The 24986-nt window shown below is 41.1% G+C and overlaps 1 protein-coding gene across 1 annotated transcript in view; it reads left to right on the top strand.

The window, feature by feature from the left end:
* Nucleotides 1-24986, top strand: part of LOC109686457 (interphotoreceptor matrix proteoglycan 1-like) — a 107088-nt gene that overhangs the window by 64186 nt on the left and 17916 nt on the right. The window contains exons 4-5 of the mRNA XM_074068359.1: nt 8390-8943; nt 11793-12009. Of these exons, the coding sequence (XP_073924460.1) occupies nt 8390-8943; nt 11793-12009 (771 nt within the window). The remainder of the gene's footprint in view (nt 1-8389; nt 8944-11792; nt 12010-24986) is intronic.

Below are 24986 nucleotides of genomic sequence, written 5' to 3'. Positions count from 1 at the left end.
GTTTTTTTAAGATTTGAAACTTTTCTTTCTTGATAGATGTCTTAGTCCATTCAGGCTACTATAACAAAATATCTTTGACTGGATAAAGTAGAAACAATAAATTTCTTATAGTTCTGGAAGTTGATTGAATTAACTTAAAATTGCTTCTCCTTTGTTGTTGTTGTTGTTGTTTGTTTGTGTGACTGGGGTTTGAACCCAGGGCTTCACATTTGCAAAGGAAGTGCTCTAATGCTTGAGCCCTTGAGCTACACCTCCAGTCCTAGCTCTGGAAGTTGATAGCCCACAATCAAGGAGCTGACATTTAAAATCAGAAGAGGGTCCGTTCCTCTCAGTTACCTCCTTGCTGTATATACACATGGTGGAAGGGACTAGCTAGCTCTTCCGAGTCTTAAGAAACCCAGGGTTAGGACTCAGCATCTGAATTTTGGGGAGACACGAGCATTCAGACCCTAGCAAGTCTTGTCATGACTAATTCCATTTTGAGCTCTTTCCTGATATCTTTTAGACATCTAAATTCAAAGCTGTTCATTTTAATATGCCAGAAAAGTCTGTGTCACAGCTTTGAAGATGTTTTCTGACTCATTGTTCTGTTGTTCCCTTATTTAAGATGTTAACTTTCATTTTGGATCTCTTCTATGATCAGTTTCTTGACTTTCTTCTTTTTCATATTAACTTTAATGATTTCCTGTCAGTAAGCTATAAGTATTGGCCTGGCTCTCTTCAGTCATATTTGTTTCATATCTTTTATTAATTTTCCACACATAAAATAAGGAATTGTTTAAAAAGTCAAATAGATTTTCACCTAATAAATGTACTTTTTTAGGGTGGGGATTGCAGGGCAATCTAACCAGTGTACGATGTAATGAATCCTCCCCACAATGAATATATGCTAATAAAAATGAAAAACAAAACAAAAAAATGTACTTTGTTTTATTATTTCTCCTGCTAACTACAACTGAATGTCTTGGACATTATATACAAAATAAGCAGGGGAAGACTCTGGTAGAAAGAAGAAGCCAGGCCAGGTAAGGACCTTGGGTTCATAGGAATGACAGGGTACTGAGTGTGCTGAGTTTTCTTCTTGACTCATATATCCCAGATTAAACAGGTACTTGAAGAAATAAAGACTCTCCAAAAGACACTGTTAAGAGGATTAGAAGAAAAAAATACAGACTGGGAAAACCACTTTGTGAAGCACATATCTGACAAGGGCAAGTAGCTAGTATATATAAACAACTCTTGAAACCCAACAGTTAAAACAAATACCCACTTAGAAAATTAGCAGACGATAAGGTAGTGGATGAGATGTCACTCCATGTTATCAGAATGTCTAAAATAAAAAACGGTAACAACACCACATGCTCGAGGACACAGAGTAGCTAGCTGGACCACTCTGCTGCTGGTGGAAATGAAAAATGGTCCAGATCTCTGTAAAACACTGTCTCCAAAGATTAGACATGCAACTGTCGTGCAAGCTGTTTTATTACTGGGCATTTATTGTAGAGAAAGAAAACTTATAAAAACCTGTACGTGAGTGTTCATACAACCCAAAACTAGAAACCCAGAGGTCCTCCAGTGGGTAACCATCTGTGGTTTGTCCCTGTCATAGAATGCCACTCCAAACTCGTGATACACATAACAGTTTACATGAATCTCTAGAGGGGTGTGCTGAGTGAGAAAATTAATTTCAAAAAGTTTCATCCTGTATTATTCCATCCATACAACATTTTTTAAAATGACAAAATTTCATAAATGGAAAACAGATTAGTGGTTTCCAGATATGAAAGAGGAAGTGAGGGTGACTCCATAGGACCAGTGCCTATGCAAACGTTCTGTATATAGACTATCAGTGTCAACATCCTGTTTGATGCTGTGCCTATCTCTGTCTTTCTCTCCCTTCTCCTTCCTCTGTCATACTGTGCCTCTCCCCACTGCCCCCAGTAATGAAGTTTGAACTCAGGGCTTTGTACTTGTTAGGTAGGTGATCTACCTGTTGAGCCAAGACTCCAACCCTTTTTACTCTGGTTATTTTGGAGATAAGGTATCCAGGCCAACCTGGACCTCAGTCCTCCCCTGTTAAGTTTCCTGCCATTGCTGGGATGACAGGCGTGTGCCACTACAACCACTTTTCTTACCACATCCAGCTATTGATTGAGATGGGGGTCTTAGTGAACTTTTTGCCCAGGCTGGCCTTGAACTGCAATCCTCCAGATCTCAGCTTCCCAAGTAGCTAAGATTACAGATGTGTGCCACCATACCCAGCTACCATTTTTAATCATTTTTAAGTAGACAATGTTTCTACTATAGTAACAATGTTGTATAACCCTCACCACTATCTAATTCCAGAACTATTTCCTCACCCCAAAAAGAAAGACTGTACCCATACAGCAACCACTCCCCCTCAGGCTTCACTTCCTGCTTTAGCAGAAGCCTGAATTTTAAACAGAGATGAGTATAGGTTCTTCTTAAGTCCTTTCCTGAGAATGCCCAGGAAAGGGCATAGAGTGGAGTGGCCTTCCTCCCAGGCCTATGTCAGAGCTCTGGAATCCCTTGTTCCCCAAAGCTTTTTTTTCTCCAGTCTTTCTGCCCAGTCCTTTTAGTTGATTTGTTGTTTGCCCCAATGGCAATTAGTACATTTGCCTGTATTTTCAACAGATTTTCCCCAGGGAGCCACTTTAGCCTCAGAAGGGCTCCTAGTTAGGAGAAAAAAAGGCAAGCCTTTCCAGTTTGTCTTCCACGAAGTCACAAGACAGATCACAACAAATAATTACAATTCCTTGTTAAGAAGGTCTATTCTGTGCCCTGAGGTCCGGATTCTAAGAATGAGGGCTGATGTTTTCAAGGTTACCACTGAGCTAGAGAGTGGGAGTTAAGAACAGGAAAGTCAAAAATGCCACAAAGTTCACTGTGCTTATTTTCAGCCAGTTTTGCTTAATTAAGCATCCCTAATTGCTGCATATTTTTGGTTAATTTTTAGTGCTGACATGGTTGGTTGTAACACTTTTCATCAGCTTTTGGTTGCTTTTGTGGAGGGGACAGATTTTTGAAATTTCTCTGCCATTTTCATTGATGCCACTCCCTGAATTATTTCAGGGACCTGCATTTGAATCCACAATCATCTCAAAATAAAAGGTTAATTTTTTTTAAGTTAAATCCTAGTAAAGTGTTCTGACAAAGATAGGTTTTTGTAGTTTTATGTCTGCCTACTATGTGCTCCCACTCAAAAGAACAGTCCCTCTTGCCTCAGCTGTTTCTTCCAGCATTTTGTCTTCCTCATTCTTTTGAAAGATACTAGTTTTACATTTCATTTATCTACTTTCTATTATTATAAGTAATATAATATATAAATGCATCCCTCGGCATACCCCAATCCTTCCTATGTACTGACTGTATATTCATGGATGACCTGTTTGCTATGTTTCCTTTCTATTTTCCTGAAAATAATGTTTTCTTTTGATTTTTTTCATTTGCTTAGTTTTCTTTGTTCTTATTGCTAATTCTTCCCAAACTTCCCACTGCAATTTCCAGAATAACTTTCCACATCAGGTAGTTTATCAGCTTCCATTGTCACAAACATTCTTCTCTTTATCTCAGACTGCTGCTGTCTCTGCCTTTTGGGCAGCTGTCACCTTGGTCTTCCCTTTACCATCACCCAGAGAGGAGACACCTTGCCTTTCTCTTGAGTTGGATTCCCTGATGCCTCTGTCTCTGAGTTTCCTTTTGTTCTGTGGATACTTTCATCCTCCAGTAGTTTTGTCATGTTAAAAAAAAATTGATACACAATTTTCAATTATACTTTAACAAAGGTGTAAAACACTTTAAATTGGTACAATGTGAGAGGGCTTGATGATATAAGCATTTCATATATCTCATAGAAGCACTTCATGTATCTCTTAAGACAAGTGCAGTTTTCACTGGTTCTTTTTATACCTGGAACACCTGTCTCCTGAGACACCTCTTGGTCATCTTCCTGAGCATTCCCTAACTTTTTTTAGCATCCCATTTCTCCCCCTTTCTTGAGTTACTCCCTCATTTTAGGTAAATACACCCGAAGAAATCATACCTGAGAGAACCTTTTTGAGACTCTGTGCTTGAAGACAACTTTATTCACCATGATGCTTGATTGATGGCACAGAGCTGCATTCTGGTCATGCTGACCTCCAGGGAGTTATTCCTGGAACTTGACAGATACTCCTCTCCCTGTCCCCTTTCCATTTGCATTTGCTACAGGCTAACTTGCCTCAAAGATTATAATCTCAGTGACCGCTCTCTATAAATTTGCAAATCTGCATGTCCATCTCCCTTCCTTCTTTCATTTTTTTTCCACAATACTTATCACCACCTGGCATAATATGTATTTTCCTTTGAGGGTTTGTTTTGTTGTTTCTTTTTCTTTCTTCTGTATTTCTCTACTAGACAGTGAGCTCATTGAGGCCAAAAGCTGTTTGTTCTGGTCGTGTAGTAGCTATCAATATTCGCTCAATGAATTAATAATAAACACTTATTTTCTATCTCTATGCCAAAAGTGAATACAACTTTCTAGTTATGACAAGTAAAAACATGTTGGTTCCATATCAAATTAAGAACTTGCTGGTCACACCACTTGAAAATCTAAAGGAGATTATGGAATCTCTTCTTTTTAGAATTTTAATTTTATTGTTTTTACATTTACTCATGTGTATACATTGTTTGGGCCACCTCCCTCCCTGCCCTCCCCCTAGAATTTTTAACATGAAATAGGCAACCACTTGACACATATCACCCATTGCATAACTGGGAGCCTCGAGCAGCATTTCAAATGGCCCTTCTTTTGCACATCTTGCTCACCACACTCACCCTCTGCCCTGCCATCTTCTGCCACTGGTAGGACTTTACAACCCCCAGCACCACCCTATGTATACACTACACTCATCTTCACCTATTGCTGACTTATCTCACTTTGCACTTGACTTTGGACAGACCTCCTGCTTAGAAAAGGACTGAAACAGCCATTTAGTCTATGCCCAGTTTCCAGACTCCTAACTAGTGCCTACACCATGTACACATACATATAAACACTCTCCACGCTTTCATGGGAATCCCTCACACCCTAACATAACAGGTACTTTGAATCTTTTTATTTTTCTTACTTCATGATGAAATAAATGACCTTGGCATTTAGTGCTTGACTTTCTTATTGCAGTATACAGTGCTTAATATTGGAATAGCCTGTGATACTGCCATGTCTAATTTTTACATAAGAATTAGACAAAAGCATAATTATTTAATAATATTCCAAAGTTGTGGTAAGGTTTTAGTGATTCTCCACTCTACTCCCTCCAAGGAAGTGCCTGTTGCCTTAGTTGCTTCAATCTTGAGTCAAAAAGAGAATAGTCTCAAAATCACATTTAAATAGGGCTGCTAGATTCTGCAATCAAAAATATAAGATGTCCTGTTAAATTTGAATTTCTCATAAACAAAAATAATTTTTAGCACATATGTATGTTGATGGGTACCCTGTATTTTTATCAAGTAACCCTCCATTTATTTATTTTTTTTATTCATATGTGCATACAGTGCTTGGGTCATTTCTCTCCCCTGCCCCCACCCCCTCCCTTATCACCCACTCCGCCCCCTCCCTCTCCCCCTCACCCCCTCCATACTGGCAGAAACTATTTTGCCCTTATCTCTAATTTTGTTGAAGAGAGAGTTTAAGCAATAATAGGAAGGACCAAGGGTTTTTGCTAGTTGAGATAAGGATAGCTATACAGGGAATTGACTCACATTGATTTCCTGTGCATGTGTGTTACCTTCTAGGTTAATTCTTTTTGATCTAACCTTTTCTCTAGTTCTTGGTCCCCTTCTCCTATTGGCCTCAGTTGCTTTTAAGGTATCTGCTTTAGTTTCTCTGCGTTGAGGGCAACAAATGCTAGCTAATTTTTTAGGTGTCTTATCTATCCTCATATCTCCCTTGTGTGCTCTCGCTTTTATCTTGTGATCAAAGTTCAATCCCCTTGTTGTGTTTGCCCGTGATCTAATGTCCACATATGAGGGAGAACATACGATTTTTGGTCTTTTGGGCCAGGCTAGCCTCACTCAGAATGATGTTCTCCAATTCCATCCATTTACTAACGAATGATAACATTTCATTCTTCTTCATGGTTGCATAAAATCCCATTGTGTATAGATACCACATTTTCTTGATCCATTCGTCAGTAGTGGGGCATCTTGGCTGTTTCCATAACTTGGCTATTGTGAATAGTGCTGCAATAAACATGGGTGTGCAGGTGCCTCTGGGGTAACCTGTGTCACATTCTTTTGAGTATATCCCAAGAGTGGTATTGCTGGATCAAATGGTAGATCAATGTTTAGCTTTTTTAAGTAGCCTCCAGATTTTTTTCCAGAATGGTTGTACTATTTTACATTCCCACCAGCAGTGTAAGAGGCAACCCTCCACTTAAATAGCCAGTTGTGACATCAATGAAATCACTTGGTTAGGTTTGTTGTGAATGTGGAGGATTAACATTAAGATGGCACAAAGAGAGTAGGTTAGAATCTCGGTAATTGTTGCCATAATACAGCAGCTTATTTTAGGCTGGTTAAAGTCTGTGCTGTGAGGAAAGTGTGAGTGATAAGATGCTGGTCCAGGAGCAGGATGAAGACATCCATCACTATGCTTCTTGCCTCAGATTTGCCCACCCCTGTCGTCTGTAGTAGAACAGAGATCACACCATGGCAACATAGATTCAAATGTATTTCCCATGGTGCAAAGAAGTCAAATCAAATCACAGATATCACTGGAAGCCTTTCAATTCACTCATCCCAGAGCCTTCCATGGATATCTTAGTCAGCTCAGGCCACCATAACAAAATACCATGAACTGGGTGGAATAAACAACAGAAATTTATTTCTCACCATTCTGGTGTTCAGGAAGTTCAATATCAAGGAACTAGCAAATTTGGTTCCTGATTAGGGCTCTTCTCCTTGTTTAAAGATGGATGCCTTCTTGCTATATCCTCACATGGCAGAAAGAGAGGTCATCTCTTTGAAGCCTCTTATTATAAGGACACAAATACAATTCCATTCATGACCTAATTACCATTCCACTCTCATGACCTAATTATCTCCTAAAGTCCCCCTTTCCAATCACACTGGGGAGCAGAGTTTTACTGTATGAACTTGAGGGAGACACAAACATTCAGTCCATAACAAAGAAGATTTGAATAAAATTGTAAGTTTATGTCCACAGAGATCTTAGATATTAAGAAGTACTATTTCGGACAGTTGAGTTATGGATAGACACACCTAACCACTCTGCAGGTGAGAGAAAAGAGAGTGCTTCTCTGAAATCTGGGCATAACTCACCAATGGTCAGGTTTCATTTTAAGAAAGTAATAAAACTAATATGATTCTACCTATCAGGGCTGTTTATCACTTGGAGTTTCAGTTTTGGTGATTGCACTATAGTAAATTAGCTGACTGCAAGTCCAGAGATGATATCTGCACCAGACAGTCCATTCATCATACTTAGCATTTGGATTTCAACAGAGCTTTCTCACATATTTGCCAAAATGCCACTGCAGGAATCATAGACAGCTCCCTGTCTATGTCTTAAACATCCTCAGTGGCTCTGGATTTAGGTTTATTGGAATATTTTAATAATCCATCAATCTCTTTACCTGAAAATTTCATAGAACCACTTTCTTAGCTCATAAACATTTATTGACTTTAATTTTGCACCAGAAATGGAGTGGACTTCATCAGTTCAATGTGTACTTACCCAAGAAAGCAATGCAATGGGCATAATAATGCAACACTGGCAAAGATTTTGAATATTATCAAATATTTAGCAAGCTGACCAATATAAAGTTCAAATTATATGTGTCACAGACACCTTTACACTCTCAATACCATTTTACAAATTGGCAAGTTATTCAATCAGATCACCCAGTTTTGAAAAAGTATAACTGAATTTGGTAAAACTACCAAAATGTGATAATTGAATACAAAAAATTCAATTGCATGTAATGTAGGTTTGCATTATTAGAAGGCGAATAAAATTTCTGGACCAAAAATGTGCAGCTAGTTTTCTGGACACTCCATGTGGGAGGACTGTGGTCCCCAAGTGTGCTGGGTCTGGCTGGGCAGTAATTCCAGAAATTCTGGGTAATGGGTCCTCTTTGTGTCTCATATAAGTATTGGGCCTGAATAAAATGAATTCAGGGACCTAGCCCTTGTCTCCCTAGGTTTGGATATGGTGGTACCTGCCCTTCCTATCAACTTCTCTTTGTGTAAAATGACCAGTAAGGCAATCAATGCAAATATCTTTTTCTTAATTTAATCCTAACTAATTTTGATTTTTTTTCCCATTTTCTCTTCTTTGGTAAATAATTGATCATAACAAAATCAGTCTCAGGAATGTCCTCCACACATAGCTCTTGGCCTACACCTGCAGTGGACTCTGCCTCCCCATCTGAAACTCCACCTCTCCTTACCACATCAAGCATCTTCTCTCTGACTGATCAAAGAGCCACAGACCTAACGTCCCTTGGCCAGACATTGCTAATCCCTGGGCTCACCCTCCCCACTGTGGATTCTTCTGCCACTAGCCAGTTGACTCTGGAAATTTCACATTCACTTGCACCCTCAGATGACAGCAGGTTGAGTGCAGGCCACAGAGGAATAATGAGAGCTCTCGATGGGATGGATGCATCTGACACTCCTGCCTTGCCTGAGGTACCCAGACAGAATGGATATGTTTCTACTCCTGACCATTTCTTGGACACCACAACCCCTGTCCCTGCTCCACAGTACATTACCACCAGCTTGATGACCACTGCCTCCAGGGGCCAAGAGCTGGTTGTATTCTTCAGTTTGCGTGTGGCAAATATGCCCTTCTCTGATGACCTGTTCAACAAGAGCTCTCTGGAGTACCAAGCTCTGGAGCAACGATTCACACAGCTGGTAAGTGGGTGCTGCTCACAATTCTCAGCCCCCTCCATTCCTTCTTGTTGTTGTCATTTTAGAGTAGAATCATTGGCTGTCTGAAGCAATGGAGGTTACAAGAGATAAGCCTCCAAGGTAGCTGTTGCCAAAGGCATTCAACTAGAGTTTTGAGATGGATTTCCATCCAATTAGGGAAGTGAGTCCTTTGGATGACACTAGAGGCAGATATCACTACCCAGCTTGGTGGCAACAAATTTACCCTTGGCTAAGCATAGTAGCACATGCCTGTAATCAAAAAGAGGAGATTAAGAGGATTATGATTCAATCCTCCTAATTGAGGAGGATGTTTGTCCAGACAAAATATTAGAAAGACTCCCTTCTCAATAAACAAGCTGGGCATGATAGGTAGCTCTCCTCTATGAACCCAGCTATGCAGGAAATGGAGATAGGAGAGTCACTGTCCAAAGCTGGCCCCATGTAAAAATGAGGAACTCTATCCAAAAAATAAAGCAAAAAAGAGCTGGAGTCACGGGTAAGTGGTAGAGCACCTGCCTAGCAAGCATGAGGCCCTGAGCTCAAACCCCAGCACCACCAAAAACAACAACAACAAGATAGCCTTAAAATGTCCTCATTTTGGTTCTTCGTAAATTGTTTTATCCAGGAATAATACAAAAATCACTGAAAGTTGGAATCTAAAACACAATATGGGCAAATTTTTCTTAAATTACAGCCATCCTGTGAAAGGGGACAAACCTACACTGGTTAGGCCAGGCATGGTGGTACATACCTGTAACCCAGTACTTGGGAAGCTGAAGCAGGAAGATCACAAGTTCAAGGCCAGTCTGGGCTACATAGTGAGATCCAGTCTCAAAAACAAAGAAACAAAAGCTATACTGGTCAGCACAGATGAGGCTGAGTTCAAGAGCACAGTCTCCTTTGTTTAGTTCCCTTAAGTTCTTATAAACTTGAAAAAAGGACTACAGGACTTCTCATCCTGATCCTTAATAAAGAAAGTGAGATGATTGTCATGATTAGTCATGTCTTTGGTAATAAACACCCACAAGCTACATGTTATACAATAAGAAATGCTAAACTATGTGATACCCCTACAGAGCCACATCCATTAAAATTAGTTATACAATACATATAGCATGGATTGCAGAATTTCTGAAAATAAAATACTTGCATGCTTCATATTAAATAATTATGCAAATTAAAATCTAATTTCTCAAATGAACATTTGCTTTAAAGTAAGACTCTCTATGCTTCCCCCCTCCACACACACACACACCATGAGGGGAGTAGATGTTGGGACAGTCTCAGGGAACAGTGGCCCAGTGAGCTTAGCCCAGATGCTATCTACATTGGGATTTGTTCTAAGAAACCATAATGAAGACATCAAGAACACAGTAACAAATTAGATACAAGATTATTTCTCTTTCACATGGAAGGTAAGACAGTTCTGCTGTACAAGGTCATTCACAGACCCATATTTCTTCCACCCGTGACCTTGTCAACCTCATTTGCATAGCAAACTCTAGGTCATGGGAATGTCCCTGTTTCCACTTGTGAGAAGGAAAAGTCAGTTCCTTGTCAGCATGTGACACCAAAGTTGCCCATATGGCCTTCACTCACATGCTTTTGGTGGGACATAGCAACATGGTCACATCTTGCTGCAAGGGAGGCCAAGAAACATGGTCTCTAATGAGCCAACTTCTCTTCCATCACAGCTTGAAATGAGAGAGGGAGAAGGGGCAGCAAGCCAGCTGCACACAGGTGAAGACAGAAAATCCCTACCAGAGGCCAAAGCAATGCTGATGCACAAAGAATGAGCACAAAGCAAGTAGGAGAAATCAGGAGTGAGTAGATTGAAAAAAGTTCCAGCCCCTGTATAAAATTTCACTTTATTTTCACAGTAATCTGGTGAGGGAGGTACTAGAGTATGTGTCAGGGTTACAGTCAACAGTCTGGTTGAGCACGGACAGGAGAAAAGGAAAAAGTCGATCTAGACCAAGCCTGGAGATTGCAGCTCGTATCTCTGTGTTGTGTGTGTTCGTAGGTGTGCAGTTCTTGAATAAGGGTGCTTACTTTTGGGGCCAGGGACGAGGCAGACATCGATGAGTTTCATTCATTTCTGAAAAAAATGATCTCAAAGATGGCTGCAGCTCACAAGTGGTAAGTGTGGAACCCGAGGCACAATGCCATGAGGAAACTGTTGAGGTTATTAAGTTATAGTTGGGCCCCTGGGCACCACTTTTGTTCAAATAAGGGCATGAAGGTATAAACACAGTGGTGGATTGATAAAGGTCACACAGCTAGTTAGGGACAGTTCCAGGCCTGGCATCCAAGTCTCCTGCCTGCCAGCTCCCAGCTGTTTCCCCTACACCACATTTGTGTCGGCCATGAAACACTCTGCATAGACCAACACACTGATGTTTAAGCTGTTGTTTATTTCTACAGGTCATTTAAAATTGGTCCTTTCCAAACTGATGCCCCATTTACACAGGCGTAGGCCAGTCTGCTCCTCAGCTCACATTGAAACATGTTTTTATTTACTTTTTTTGTTTGTTTTTTAATGACTAGCCCTGGCATTCTTTGCTAATAACATTGGCTTAGGTTTTTAAAGCTCATCTGTTCTCATAATTCATGGAAAGGAAATCACTGCCCATCCATCTCAATACAGGGAAAGATGGAAATATGGGCATAATTACTACCAGTAGATCATTAAGTCATGGTATTCTGGGCTCCCTTTAAATGCAAAAGGAAAAATAAAAACCATAGAAAGGAAGGGAAATGCCTGCCTCGGACAGTGAAAACTGAGTGTAAATGAATTAACAGTTAAAAGTAAACAATCTTTTCTTTTGCAGCTGGTTCCATATCTACGGTCCAATCTTACAGGGTTTAAGCAACTTGAAATTCTTAACTTCCGAAATGGGAGTGTGATTGTGAATAGCAAAATGAGGTTTGCTCAGTCAGTGCCATATAACCTCACCCAGGCTGTGCACGGGATCCTGGAGGATTTCTGCTCCACTGCAGCTGAACTTGATCTGGAAATAGACAACTACTCTCTCAACATTGAACCAGGTAAACAAATCCAACAGAGCAAGTTATCATAAGTTATTGTTCATTTTGTTTTGTTTTTGAGCAGGCGGTTTTAGCTGTCCAACCACAAAAGTCAAATTAAAATTACACTTGATAACACAATCTTGCAGAAGCTATGGGTCATGTGATTAGGAAGACAGTCCTAAGTTAAAGTTTTCTTACATCAAAAAGCACAGAGTGACACCCCTGTTAGAATAGCCATCATCAGCAACACCACCAACAACTGGTGTTGGCGAGGATGTGGGGAAAAAGGAACCCTCTTACACTGTTGGTGGGAATGTAGACTAGTACAACCACTCTGGAAAAAAATTTGGAGGCTACTTAAAAAGCTGGACATCGATCTACCATTTGACCCAGCAATACCACTCTTGGGGATATACCCAAAAGACTGTTACTCAAGAGGCACCTGCACATCCATGTTTATTGCGGCACTATTCACAATAGCCAAGTTATGGAAACAGCCAAGATGCCCCACCACAGACGAATGGATTAAGAAAATGTGGTATCTATACACAATGGAATTTTATGCAGCCATGAAGAAGAACGAAATGTTATCATTCGCTGGTAAATGGATGGAATTGGAGAACATCATTCTGAGTGAGGTTAGCCTGGCTCAAAAAACCAAAAATCGTATGTTCTCCCTCATATGTGGACATTAGATCAAGGGCAAACACAACAAGGGGATTGGACTATGAGCACATGATAAAGCGAGAGCACACAAGGGAGGGGTGAGGATAGGTAAGACACCTAAAAAACTAGCTAGCATTTGTTGCCCTTAATGCAGAGAAACTAAAGCAGATACCTTAAAGCAACTGAGGCCAATAGGAAAAGGGGACCAGGAACTAGAGAAAAGGTTAGATCAAAAAGAATTAACCTAGAAGGTAACACCCACGCACAGGAAATCAATGTGAGTCAATGCCCTGTATAGCTATCCTTATCTCAACCAGCAAAAACCCTTGTTCCTTCCTATTATTGCTTATACTCTCTCTACAACAAAATTAGATATAAGGACAAAATAGTTTCTGTTGGGTATTGAGGGGGGGAGTGGGAGGGGGTGGAGTGGGTGGTAAGGGAGGGGGTGGGGGCAGGGGGGAGAAATGAACCAAGCCTTGTATGCACATATGAATAATAAAAGAAAAATGAAAAAAAAAAAAACAAAAAGCACAGAGTGAGCCAGGTACTCGTGGCTCACACCTATAATCCCAGCTACTTGGGAGGCTGAGATGGGGAGACCTGTGTGCATGCATATTTGGGGGTGCTGTGTGTGGGGAGTTCTCACAAGACCCCATCTCAACCAATTCAGAGGAGGCTGAGATAAGGAGGATTCCCATTCCAGGACAGCCTGAACAAAAAAGTTTGCCAGACACCATCTCAACGGGGAAAAAAAAAAAAAGATGAATGTGGTGGCATGCATCTGTCATCCCAGCTATGGCATGATGCATAAAATTGGAGTCTAGGCCACCCTGGGCTAAAAGGAGTTTCAAGTGTTACAGTGCCTGCCTACCAAGCCCAAAAGCCTGAATTCAACCTCCAGTACTGCCAAAAAAAAAAAAAAAAAAATCCAAGAGTGAGTACAATCCTTACTTCACAATCTGAGAGCTTTATGGTAGAAGTCAAAAGCACTTTTTCAGTGAACTGCCACAACCTGGGTGACTTCTACCTCTACCATTCCAGTCACAGTAAACCATCATCAGAATAGCCTCTTCTCCACATAATCCAAGAGAGAAAAATAATCAGATGAAAATTTAAACTTGGGGAAAGTCAATTCACAGTCACCAAAGGAGGAATATAATCTCCCTTCTCAGTAGTATGTCTTAGATCAGCTTCCTTGTGTAGCATAAACAAAGGATCAGCTAGAAATTTTATGGTAGACACCAGGCATTTGCTGCAGTAATAAAGCAGAGCATATGTGTCATTGTAACCAGCTATGCCTAAATCAGGGCGGTTTCCACCATTAGTTTAAAAATTCTGTTTTCTAAGCAACTGAAAGAAGTTTTTTAATTCCCTGGAGTGCAAGAGGAGAGGGCTCCAGGCCTCCCAAAGCACTTTGCAGTCAGGTTCAAAACAAAGCTTCCTAATTGGCCATGAATTAGTGAAGTGGATCTTAAAACACCTTCTCTGGCTCTCTGTGGGCTAACAATGAAGGAAGAGGGAAAAGGCCTTGGGCAAAAAAAACTGGCAAGCCAAAAAAGCTCAGTAGGAAACATTCCTTCTTTGACAGAGCAGGGTTTTGAGCAACTTTAAGAAAATTGCCTCAGTAACTTAGTAAACAGGTCATTAAAAAGATAGAGAGCAGCACCCTTAGGCACTGAGTTTGGGAGTAGTTACCTCAGAAAGGGAGCAACTAAGTCAGCCCCTGGACCCCCTAAGAATCAAAGACTCCTGAATGCCAGCCAGAGACTGACTGCTTCTTCCCCTGAATATTGCCACAGAACTGAGTCAGTTAAGATGGGGAGTCTAATGTCTGTCAACTGATAAAGGTAACTGGAAGGATATGGGGAGAACTGAAGTGACAACCCTAATCCCTCCCTTCTTTCCTCCTTCAGAGAGCTGACAGTTTATTTAGAGACATCCAACAACACAAGTTCACTGTAAGGAGGATGAGGCAGGGGAGAGCCCAGGTATGCATCTGTGAGGAAAGGATTTTCAATGTAGCGATTTAAGATGTGCCTTAGAAAGAGAGTGCATTGCCAGAGCTGTACAAGGGCCACAGGTCCAGTCACTTGCCCCTCTTACTGGGGCAGATACCTCAGTTCTTGAGTCTGGCAAGAGATGAATTTAAGTAAGATGCAAAAATATAGTAAAAATAATAGTAAAATTTATTAGAAAAGGAATATAGTATATCTGGATAAAAGTGGGAGAAATGGAGGAAAAGGGAGTAAAGACTCAAAATGGTGGGAGAATATACGTGGTCAAAGATAATGGATCTGGGTAGCTAAGATTGGTGTCACCCAGGCCTGTTCAAATCACAGGGAGAAAAGATGTGCTTTAGAACTTCCCTCTGCCAGACATGGTATTTTCCACTCATTGAAAGAGCCTAGGAGTTTGTTAACAACTCAAAAAGAAAAGCAGAAGTAGGTAGCTCCTTTATGTGTCCCTTTTCCAGTAACTTAAGGAAATGGGAGAGGGCTAGCTGCTCTGGCTTTTCAGTTTTTATTCCTCATTCCAATGTCTGAGTCTGGCTCTTTAAATATTTATTAAAGTAATATAGCTCCCTGTCTCATCTATCCTGCCTCACAAGGACACTGCTGATACTGGAAGGAAGCACAGCATCAGGGCGGCCTTGGAAGTCCACGTGACTGGGAAGTCTGTGCAGTCATATAGACTCTTATGTCCAGTAAGAGAAGAGCTCAGGCAAGACACAAAGCAGAGTAGTAAAAATTATAGTTTTTTAGACTAGAAAAGCACTTTCAGAGGTGTAAGTTTGGTTGTCTCAGAGAAAGAGGTCAAGAACAACCATCACTTCCAAACCAGCCCAAGCTTTTGCTGGAGTTTAAGGGGCTTGGAGCACAAAGTCCCTCCCCAAGCCCAGTCTACAGAGAGTGATTAACGTGAAGGTTGTGAATTATAACACATCTCAGAAAATCACTTTGCACATGTGATTACCCATGACCACTTAAGAAAAACCCACAGAGAGGGGAAATTTTAAAGTACAATGAGATGTAGTGAATGACATATCAATTTCTCACAGCCAGTGTGAGCAGGTCACTTGACCTGACTGGGAGCAAGTCAGGATTAGAAAAAAGACACAAAGACAGACACAGAGAATAGCTGGGGTCAGGTGGGTCCAACACTCCTGATGAGAGACACCGGCAAGCTCCTCCGCCTCCAGGCACATCTATTTATACAGCATGTCTGGGAAAGCAGGGTAACATGCAGATTGAGTTCTCATGGGTCTAGTCTCATAGGCAGCAGGAACAGTGCAGCTGTGCTATGTTATTATTTAGGACAAACTATCCTGCCCAGGTCAGTGTGTCCTGTTTTTCTTGCAAGGCAGCCTTGCTGAACCTTGCCTCCCCTTGGCTGTGTCCATGCCCATCAGCCAAGAGGCCCTTGACAGAGCCATGCCCATGTCAAGGTCTATTTCCACTGCCTCAGTCTCCCCTCTTGCAAGGCAGCCTTGCTGAACCTTCCTTCATGCAGGGGCCTTGCCTTCTCAGCACAAAGGACCTTGACATGGCCATGTTCATGGCAAGGTTCCTTCTCAGTCTATTTAGTCACTGGTCTCCCACATCAATTGACAAAAGACAACTTGAGTAGCCCACATTAACTGATTAGACCAGAACCTGTCTCATTTGGGAATCTTGGGGAGGCCATGACCATATCAGGCCTTCTCCTATCTGGTTCACACCAGTCCTCCTCCCTATCTGTTGGTGGGTCATTTTTGCAATGAGGTGGAGCCAGAATCCTAGGTCAAGAAGTTTAAGAGAGAGAAAGGGAGGAAAAGAGGGAAGGAGGGAGGGAGGTTGGGATGGAGGGAGGAAGGAAGGATGGAAGGAAGGATGGAATGAAGGATGGAAGGAAGGAAGGAAAAGATACACAGCTTTCTGCACATATGTACTGAACCAAGGATTCTCCATCTTAGGATCCCCATCTTGTGAGTAGAAGTACTACTATCACATAGCCCTGAATGTGACTCCTGTGTGCTAACAGCAGTGTTCAATTTCCACAACCAGAACACGGAGACAGTAAATTGTGAGACTTCACCAAAAGAATATTTATAATCCTTAGCACAATATTTGATACATTATTGTTGCTTAATAAAGGTTAGGTACTAACCTGTCATAATAATTTGACTATAAATTTGTGACCTGCATAGGGTACCAGCAAAAATAATTTTTTAAGTAGCATGGCAAGGTATTCATTTGGAAGTTGGAGCTGAAATTATTTTCACTAATTTCTTACAAACAGTTCAGCTATATAACTTTTCCTCTAAGCAACCAACAGAAGTGAGATGATGCTAAATCAGTGTGAGTCCCTGATGGAGTCAAACTTATGCTGAGCTAACTAGGCTAAAAATGCCTCTAGGCTGTCCCAGTAGTCTGTGGAGCTCATGCCCTCTTTGTACTTTTAGAGGAAGAGCAATAGAGAAAATCCTGATAATGCTGGACAACCTGAGAAATTATCTGCCTGCTTTTCAGAGGTAGCTCAAACCTGAGCCTCATCAGCTCAGAAACTTCCAGAGAAGTAGACATATTTAACCAGGCAAAGCAGTGAATCTGAATGAAACCTTATTGAGTGAATGAATGACCATTCTTGGTATCTACAAGGGAGATACTATGCAAAAGCTCCAAAAAGTTACACGAAGCTTTTCAGTGAAATGGTAGTCCATACTCTATTCCTTCCTAAATAACTGGAGAGTCAGAAAACCTTAAGATTTTAATACACAGAAAACTCATAAAATAATGAATCAATGAATGAAATAAATAATTGTAAGAAGCCTGCCAAAAAATAGTTTCTGCCGGGTAGCGAGGGGGTGGGGGGGAAAGGGAGGGGGCAGGGGGATAAGGAAGGGGGTGGGGGAAGGGGGGAGAAATGACCCAAACATTGTATGCACATATGAATAAAAGAAAAAAATTAAATTAAATTAAATTTAAAAAAAAAGAAGCCTGCCAAGATATAGCTGTGGTGAGCCAGCTAGAACATAAGCAGTGCTTCAACCAAAAAGGCTTGAGGACAGAAAAATTAGAAAATCAAACATGGTTTTATAAAAATAAAGAACGAACTATATGAATTCATCCATATGAATTGAAATGCACAAATATGATATCCAACAGAACATTAATACTATCAATACTGTGCTATGCACAGGTGAGAAACCACAGTGCTAAACCGCACCCAAAATTTTTCTCCCAATCAACAATGATGGGGAAGGAAGAAGGTAGGAGCAGGCAGGAGGGACAGGCACTGACCAGGTGGGCTTCCTCACAGCTGGAGATCCTAACTTAGCTATTTTGCCAAAGGCAAAGGTTGGATTCAACCAAGTAGCCAGGAAGTGGATGACAGAGCTGATGACCGGGACACTGACCATCTTCCATCTGCTTAATGCAAACTAGCATGCCTTCATCTACCGCCATGTAACTTGGTAATGTATGAAAGTCAGTCTCTGCCCAAAAGAACTGCAGAAAATTGAAAAGAGACATCTGAAAGCCATGCTGAGATCAAAACTATATCTTTTTCATTAAAAAAAAAAACTTTTTAATGACTGTTTTCTTATATGCTAGATGGTCCAAATTCCTGTGGGTTTGGGATGATCCCAAATGAAGAGTATTGCAGTTTTCTTTAAATCTCAGATAGTTGAGGCCTGGTAACCTGAATAGGAGAGAATTTAGGAGTAGAGCTAATACAAGGAATATTAGTCCATCCAGGCTGAGTTATGAGCCAGCCTAAGATGGTTGACAATGGGGAGGACTTCATGGCCATCAGCAGGTACAAAGGGCTAGTGCTGGGGAGGTAAGACATTGACAGGTCACATAGCAATATAAAAGAACCAAGAATGTGGTCATTAGTCTGCATAGACTCACGAACATCACCCTCATTCACATGTAGTCACACCTCCTCCTCCTGTTCACAGCCTTAATTTCAATCCAGGGTACAGACAGTACCTCTAATACCCCAAAACTTCACCACTATTACTTCTGGATAGAGTTAGTTCTTTAAAAAAAAAAAAAAAGCCTGTACAATTATAGCATTAGTATTCCTATACTATTTTAGCTTGGGGACATAAATGCAAAATTACTTTTTTCTTTTTTTTTTTTTTTTTTTTAGTACTAGTGATCAAAGCCAGGGCCTCATGCATGGCAGGCAAATTCTTTACCACTGAGCTACATCCCCCCATACTCTATTTTGATTATAGAGGAAACAGTTGTCTAAATTTTAAAACAAAGAAAAATATGGAGAAGATTTTCAATCATATTTTTTTTAACCCAGCAATATGACAGCTCTTTTGCTGCTAGTTTTTTAGTGTGATTGGCTGATCCTGATTTGGTCCTTTTGGTACTGTGTTTGATTGTAAGCTGTCATGGTGATTGATAGGTAAACTGATTAAAATGGCCTCCGAGTACATCAGACAAAACGCAACCAGCTGCTCTTGCTGCCTCAGGTCCCTGGACCCTGAATGAGGATAATTATATCTAGTTTCTAGAGAACAAGGACTCAGATTCCAATTTACACAGCTCTTGGCTCTATTACTGCTGTAGTCTTTTCAGCTAATGAAGGCTTGGGCTAGCTTGCAGCAGTGCCCATCCTCAAGCTCAATGGCTTGAGGGACACCAATAAAGTACCTGGTGATACCAGAAGGTCATTTTTAATAAATGTAGAAACTGCCCTAATTCAGGTTTTGACCTTTTGAGTATTTGCATGCTAGTCCAAGTTTCTTGAAGAAATTATTCTTGAAAGAGAATTAAGCAGGAAATCTACACAGAGAATAAGGGCAGCTACTGGAAATATTGTATGTCAAGAATAAATACTCAGCTTTGTCTCTGGAGAGAAGACTCACAATGTGAGTTAAATACCATTGAAAGTAGAGTATAAGAAAAAATATAAACAACTCTGAGTATTATTAGAAGGACAGATCTGGAGGTAGTAGAAATGGCCATATTGACTTTGTTTAAAAGAAGGCCTTGGCCAAAGACATGAGTTTGCTCTTTGCCAGAGCCTAGAAGGCTTAAAAATTAGAGCACATGTGTAAGAGCCTTTTAAAAATCTCTCAGCTATGGTTACTTTTAGAGGTCTGGCATAATTGACTCCATCTAGATCTGGAGAAGTTCCCTCATTTGTGTAGCCCTTTTGAACTGTAGCCCTCTTAAACAGTTCTGAACAGTTCCTGCTGAAGATTTTGCCAATTTGGCAGTTTTTTCCCTCAGAGCCAGGAGTAACTTCTCCTGGAAAGTAAGATTTTTGTCCCATGGAGGAGGGAGAGTAACACATCAAACAGATCAGAAGTCAGTACCAATGTGACCTTTCTGGCCAAATTAAGCAACAAAGAGATTCATTTTTTAAATGGCTCTTAGGCTAGGATTAAATAAAATTGTTCCATAGAGCATGTACTGACACCTTTAAACTGTTGTAAAATACCAACAGAAAACAGTAATAAAGTTTTACAAGGAAAATACAAAATGACCCCAATACTAAAGAATGTGTCCAGGTTGACAGATAAGCTTTTGTCAAGGTCATTTTCAATTGGCTTGTCTGTACATGTTTCAGTAGGATCAGAACTGTAATGACAAAACGTAACTGTGGTTAACAGTTTAGCAATTAACCTAACATTCTAGTTACTTATAATTCTATATAGTATTACTAAACTTTTTATTACCATTGAGAACATATGCACAAACTTGTAAAAGAAGCTAAGACACCAGTTTGGTACAATGTCTTTATAACTCTACTTTAGGAAGCTTATATACTGGAAGAACACAAAGACACCTAACATATGAAGGAGCCAGTAATACCACCACAGTTTATTTATGTATTTTTCTAATTTTTATTTTATTCATATGTGCATACAATGTTTGGGTCATTTCTCCCCCCTTCCCCCTGCCCCCTCCTTACCCTCCCATTCCCTCCCTTACCCCCTTACCCCTCGATACCCGGCAGAAACTATTTTGCCCTTATTTCTAATTTTGTTGTAGAGAGAGTATAAGCAATAATAGGAAGGAACAAGAGTTTTTGCTTGTTGAGATAAGGATAGCTATACAGGGCATTGACTCACATTGATTTCCTGTGCATGGGTGTTACCTTCTAGGTTAATTCTTCTCGAACTAACCTTTTCTCTAGTTCCTGGTGCCCTTCTCCTATTGGCCTCTGTCACTTTAAAGTATCTGCATTAGTTTCTCTGCATCGAGGGCAACAAATGCTATCTAGTTTTTTGGGTGTTTTACCATACCTCTCTTGTATGCTCTCGCTTTATCATGTGATCGAAGTCCAATCCCCTTGTTGTGTTTACCCTTGATCTAATGTCCACATATGAGGGAGAACATACGATTTTTGGTCTTTTGGACCAGGCTAACCTCGCTCAGAATGATGTTCTCCAGTTCCATCCATTTACCAGCGAATGATAACATTTCATTCTTCTTCAAGGCTGCATAAAATTCCATTGTGTATAGATACCACATATTCTTAATCCATTCGTCAGTGGTGGGGCATCTTGGCTGTTTCCATAAATTGGCTATTGTGAATAGTATTGCAATAAACATGACCACCACAGTTTAAACACTGAATTTTGGTGAAGTAAAGTAACAGGTTAGTGGTTTTCAGTACTGACAATACAGGGCTGACAATAAAAAACCCTAAATTTTCCATTAGTTAAGGGAAAACAGTGTCAATAATCCTAAATAGCCGCTGTTTTAATGTTGCATAATATGCATGTATAACAATGTTTATCCAACTAATGTCAGATCCAACAGATATCAGGCCTAAATGGCAGAACTTATAGCATTTGTCATAAACAGCTGAAATATCAAAGACCTTATTAGCTAGAATGTACCTTGGATAAAAGAGCTAACAAAAACCTATTTTTAGACATACATTAGTATCTTAAATTCTGACCTCAGAAAATTCTCTAGGCAAACTGTAAACTATAGCCGACTTAGTATAAACTTACAAACTTTAAGATCGTATCTCAAAACAACCGTTGTAAACAACCTTTGTAAACACCCAAATTTAGATAATACTGTTTTTAATAAAACTTTTAGCAACCTTATACCTTAGAAGACTCAGGAAGAAAAGTAAATTAAACCATCCTTTTTTTTTTTTTACAACAGCAATCTATAGGAACACATGGGTTAATAAACCTAATTATTATAAAAGAGTTAAATGTAAATTACATCCACAATAGAATGAAACAGATTATTGTCCATAAATTTTCCATAGTCCTAAGGCAGAGGATAGTTAGGCCTGATTGGGATGAGAACTTTAGATAACTTTTTAAATAATAGTTTTACATATTAACTTCATGAAAGTAGTTCAAGAACCATCCTAAAGACACCTACACACACACACACACACACACACACACACACACACACACACACACACACTGTCTTGACCTAGGCATGCCAAAATATATCAACTTAAGCACACATGTATGAGCTCAAAAAAGTAAAAATTCAGTGGTCACAATTACATTGGTAGAAGACAGACTAAGACACACACAGAAAATGCACAATGACGCACGCACAAAACAAATCACATTAATTCAGAGTGCCCTCTTAAAGAAATTATTTTTTGTCCTTATTTTTAGGTTAGTCAGCTAAATTTTTAAGTAGTTTACAATAGATCTTTAACACAAATACCCTATTCTTTGTCCAATCCTTAACAGATTAATGCATTAAAAACGTATTAGAGAATTTTTTTTAATTTATTTTATTCATATGTGCATACAATGTTTGGGTCATTTCTCCCCCCTTTCCCCCCTTCCTCCTGCCCCCTTCCTCTCCTCCCCCCACTACCAGGCAGAAACTATTTTGCCCTTATCTTAATTTAGAAAATTTTAACCACAAGTTAGTTTTAATTTTCCTGGAGATGACAATATGGCATCACCCATGAGTTTCCTACTGGCCTTCACATTTCCTGTGACCACATGGTCTCTCCAAAAGGGACTTTCAAATGGAACACAAAGGCATATTACATGTAACATACAGGCTCAAAATAGCAATCTGTTATAGGAACAGAAGACTGAGACAGGTGTTACTGTCTGTATCAGTTAGTCATCTTTTTTAGATTAGCAGGATCAAAGCATTCCCACTATTTAAGGATACAGTCGAGTGAATATGCAGGCTTCCCCTATGCTGGCTGCTGGAGAAAGAGAAGGTAAAGGGAAGGAGGAAATTACCCTTTAAGAAAGAGCCAGAGCTTCCTGCATCTGTGAGGTGTCCCTTCTTTGGATATCAAGGAAGTCACCAATGCAGGTCCTTTCAACCTGGTTCCCTCATATATCTCTGGAGTGAACAAGGCAGGGGCCCCTGACTGTGTGGGATTTGAACTCATGGTCTCATTCTTGTTAGGCAGGCATTCTACCATTTGAGCCACTCTGCCAGTTCTTGTTAGCTTTCCTAAAGAGAGGAGACTTAGAGTCTGTTTTAGAATCTGGTAAGTAACCCCATAAGCACCATTAGTGACGGGTGCCAGCAGCTTACTGTCAGCTGGGGCATGGGTCCCTGGTATAGGGGAATGTGACCTTGAGGTGAACGTTTCTGCGATTCCAGCAGACCATGGGGACAAGGGCAAACAAACGCTTGGCGGGTAGACAGCGGGACAAAGAAGGGAGAGGAAGAAGGGTGTGGACACATGGCAGCCACGAAAAGAGGGGTCTGGCCTGAGACCCAGGGCCGCCAGAGTTGGCGCCTTTCCTAGCTTCCCCGGGTGCTGGCAGCAGCCCTAGACCACCTCCCCACCCAGCTCTGGTTGGGGGCAGTGACAGCGCTCTGGCCATTCCCTCCTCACGCTGCCGGGTGGAGGCTGCCGGGCAGAAGACCCCGGTGGCCCAGGCGCCATGAGCCTTCCAGCCGCCTACAGACGCTGCCTGCTGGGGCACCGTGGGCCCCAGGGCCGAGAGGTGGGGCTGGGGACCTGAGGGCGCCACAGGCCTGGCTGGTGGGTTTACATCCCCTGCCCCTCAGGCAGGTTAAGTCCTGAGCCGGCTGGGTCACCAGTAGAGGGGTCTGGACCAAGTGCCCGGGGCAGGACCACCTTGGGGCGGTCCTGATCACCCTCTCCAGGCCATGTGGCTGCCTGGGCTCAGTGGTCAGAGACCCTGCCACACACACTCCACACAGCAGTGTTTTTGGGAAAGCGAGTCTATTGTGCAAAAAAGAGGAAGAGGGGGAGAAGAAAGGACAACAGAAAAGGGCATTGCAGTTTTAAGGCAACCTGCTCCCTAGGTCATGTGCCCCTGGGGCACCACGTCGCATGTAGCCTAGGAGATCCTGGACCCCAATGGGACGCCAGGCACATGGAAAAGCTGGGGCCCACAGGGGCGGTGGTCCTGGCACCCCCCAACCCCCAGCTGCATCTCCTGAGGGCAGAGCTCAGCCCATTCCCTTGGCTGTGGTTTCAGAGAGACAGAGGCCAAGGAACAGAAGAAAAGAGACTAGAAATGACCCTTTAAAATACAGGGTCTTGGGCTCAACTTTTCTCCTAACTGGTGTCACCACATGTTAACAGCAGTGGTGCCGTCTGTGGGCAGAAGATTTCCAAAGTCCTTGTATCTCATGTGGAAGAATCCATAGCAGGACACGGGGGGTGTAAATGGAGCTTATTAAAAGTTAGGAAAGGGAAACACAGGTGGAAGCCGGGAAGCAGAGTGTGCTTCTCTTCTCCAGGTGCTTTAAAAACCTATGTTAACCTAGGGGAAGGGAGGAACAAGGTGAGTCCCATCCAATAATCAATGAGTGGGGAAAGTCATGGGCCACCCCAAGCCAGGTGAGCCAGGGGTGGCAACCTACACACCTATACAATATACAAGTCCCAACCTTTCCCTAATTCTAGCCTGTTTCAGCAAAGCTGGTATAAAGAGGATATGGAAGCTGGGGTTTTATAGAGCTGGAGAACAAAACAGAATGCTGAAATAAGACTGGTACATATAAACCAGAAATTGGTTTTCTATGCTTTACCTTTTAACTTCATAAAATTGTAAAATGTCTGGGCCATAATCAATAGTAAATAGTGAGCCAAATAAAGTTACTGCCTTCTAGGCATCTGCAAATTTTTTCTTCACGGGCTAGACAATAAATATTTTAGGCTTTGCAAGTCAAAATCAAAAATGTTATGTAAGTACTTACATAACCATTTAAAATTTAACCATTTAAAACTGTAAAAAAAAAAAAAAAAGGCAAACAAATGAGCCAATGGGCCCACAGATGGTCCCTGTGTACCTGGTGGAATAGTTCATGTTCGAGCATAACATTGAAGGTCATACAGTCAACTTTTCTTCTTATTTCCAAATACTGGATAATTTTTCT

Source organism: Castor canadensis, chromosome 1 (assembly GCF_047511655.1).
Source record: "Castor canadensis chromosome 1, mCasCan1.hap1v2, whole genome shotgun sequence".
Classification (NCBI taxonomy): Eukaryota; Metazoa; Chordata; class Mammalia; order Rodentia; family Castoridae; genus Castor; species Castor canadensis.
Note: the sequence above shows the minus strand (reverse complement) of the source record. Positions and strands in the feature narration are given on the sequence as shown.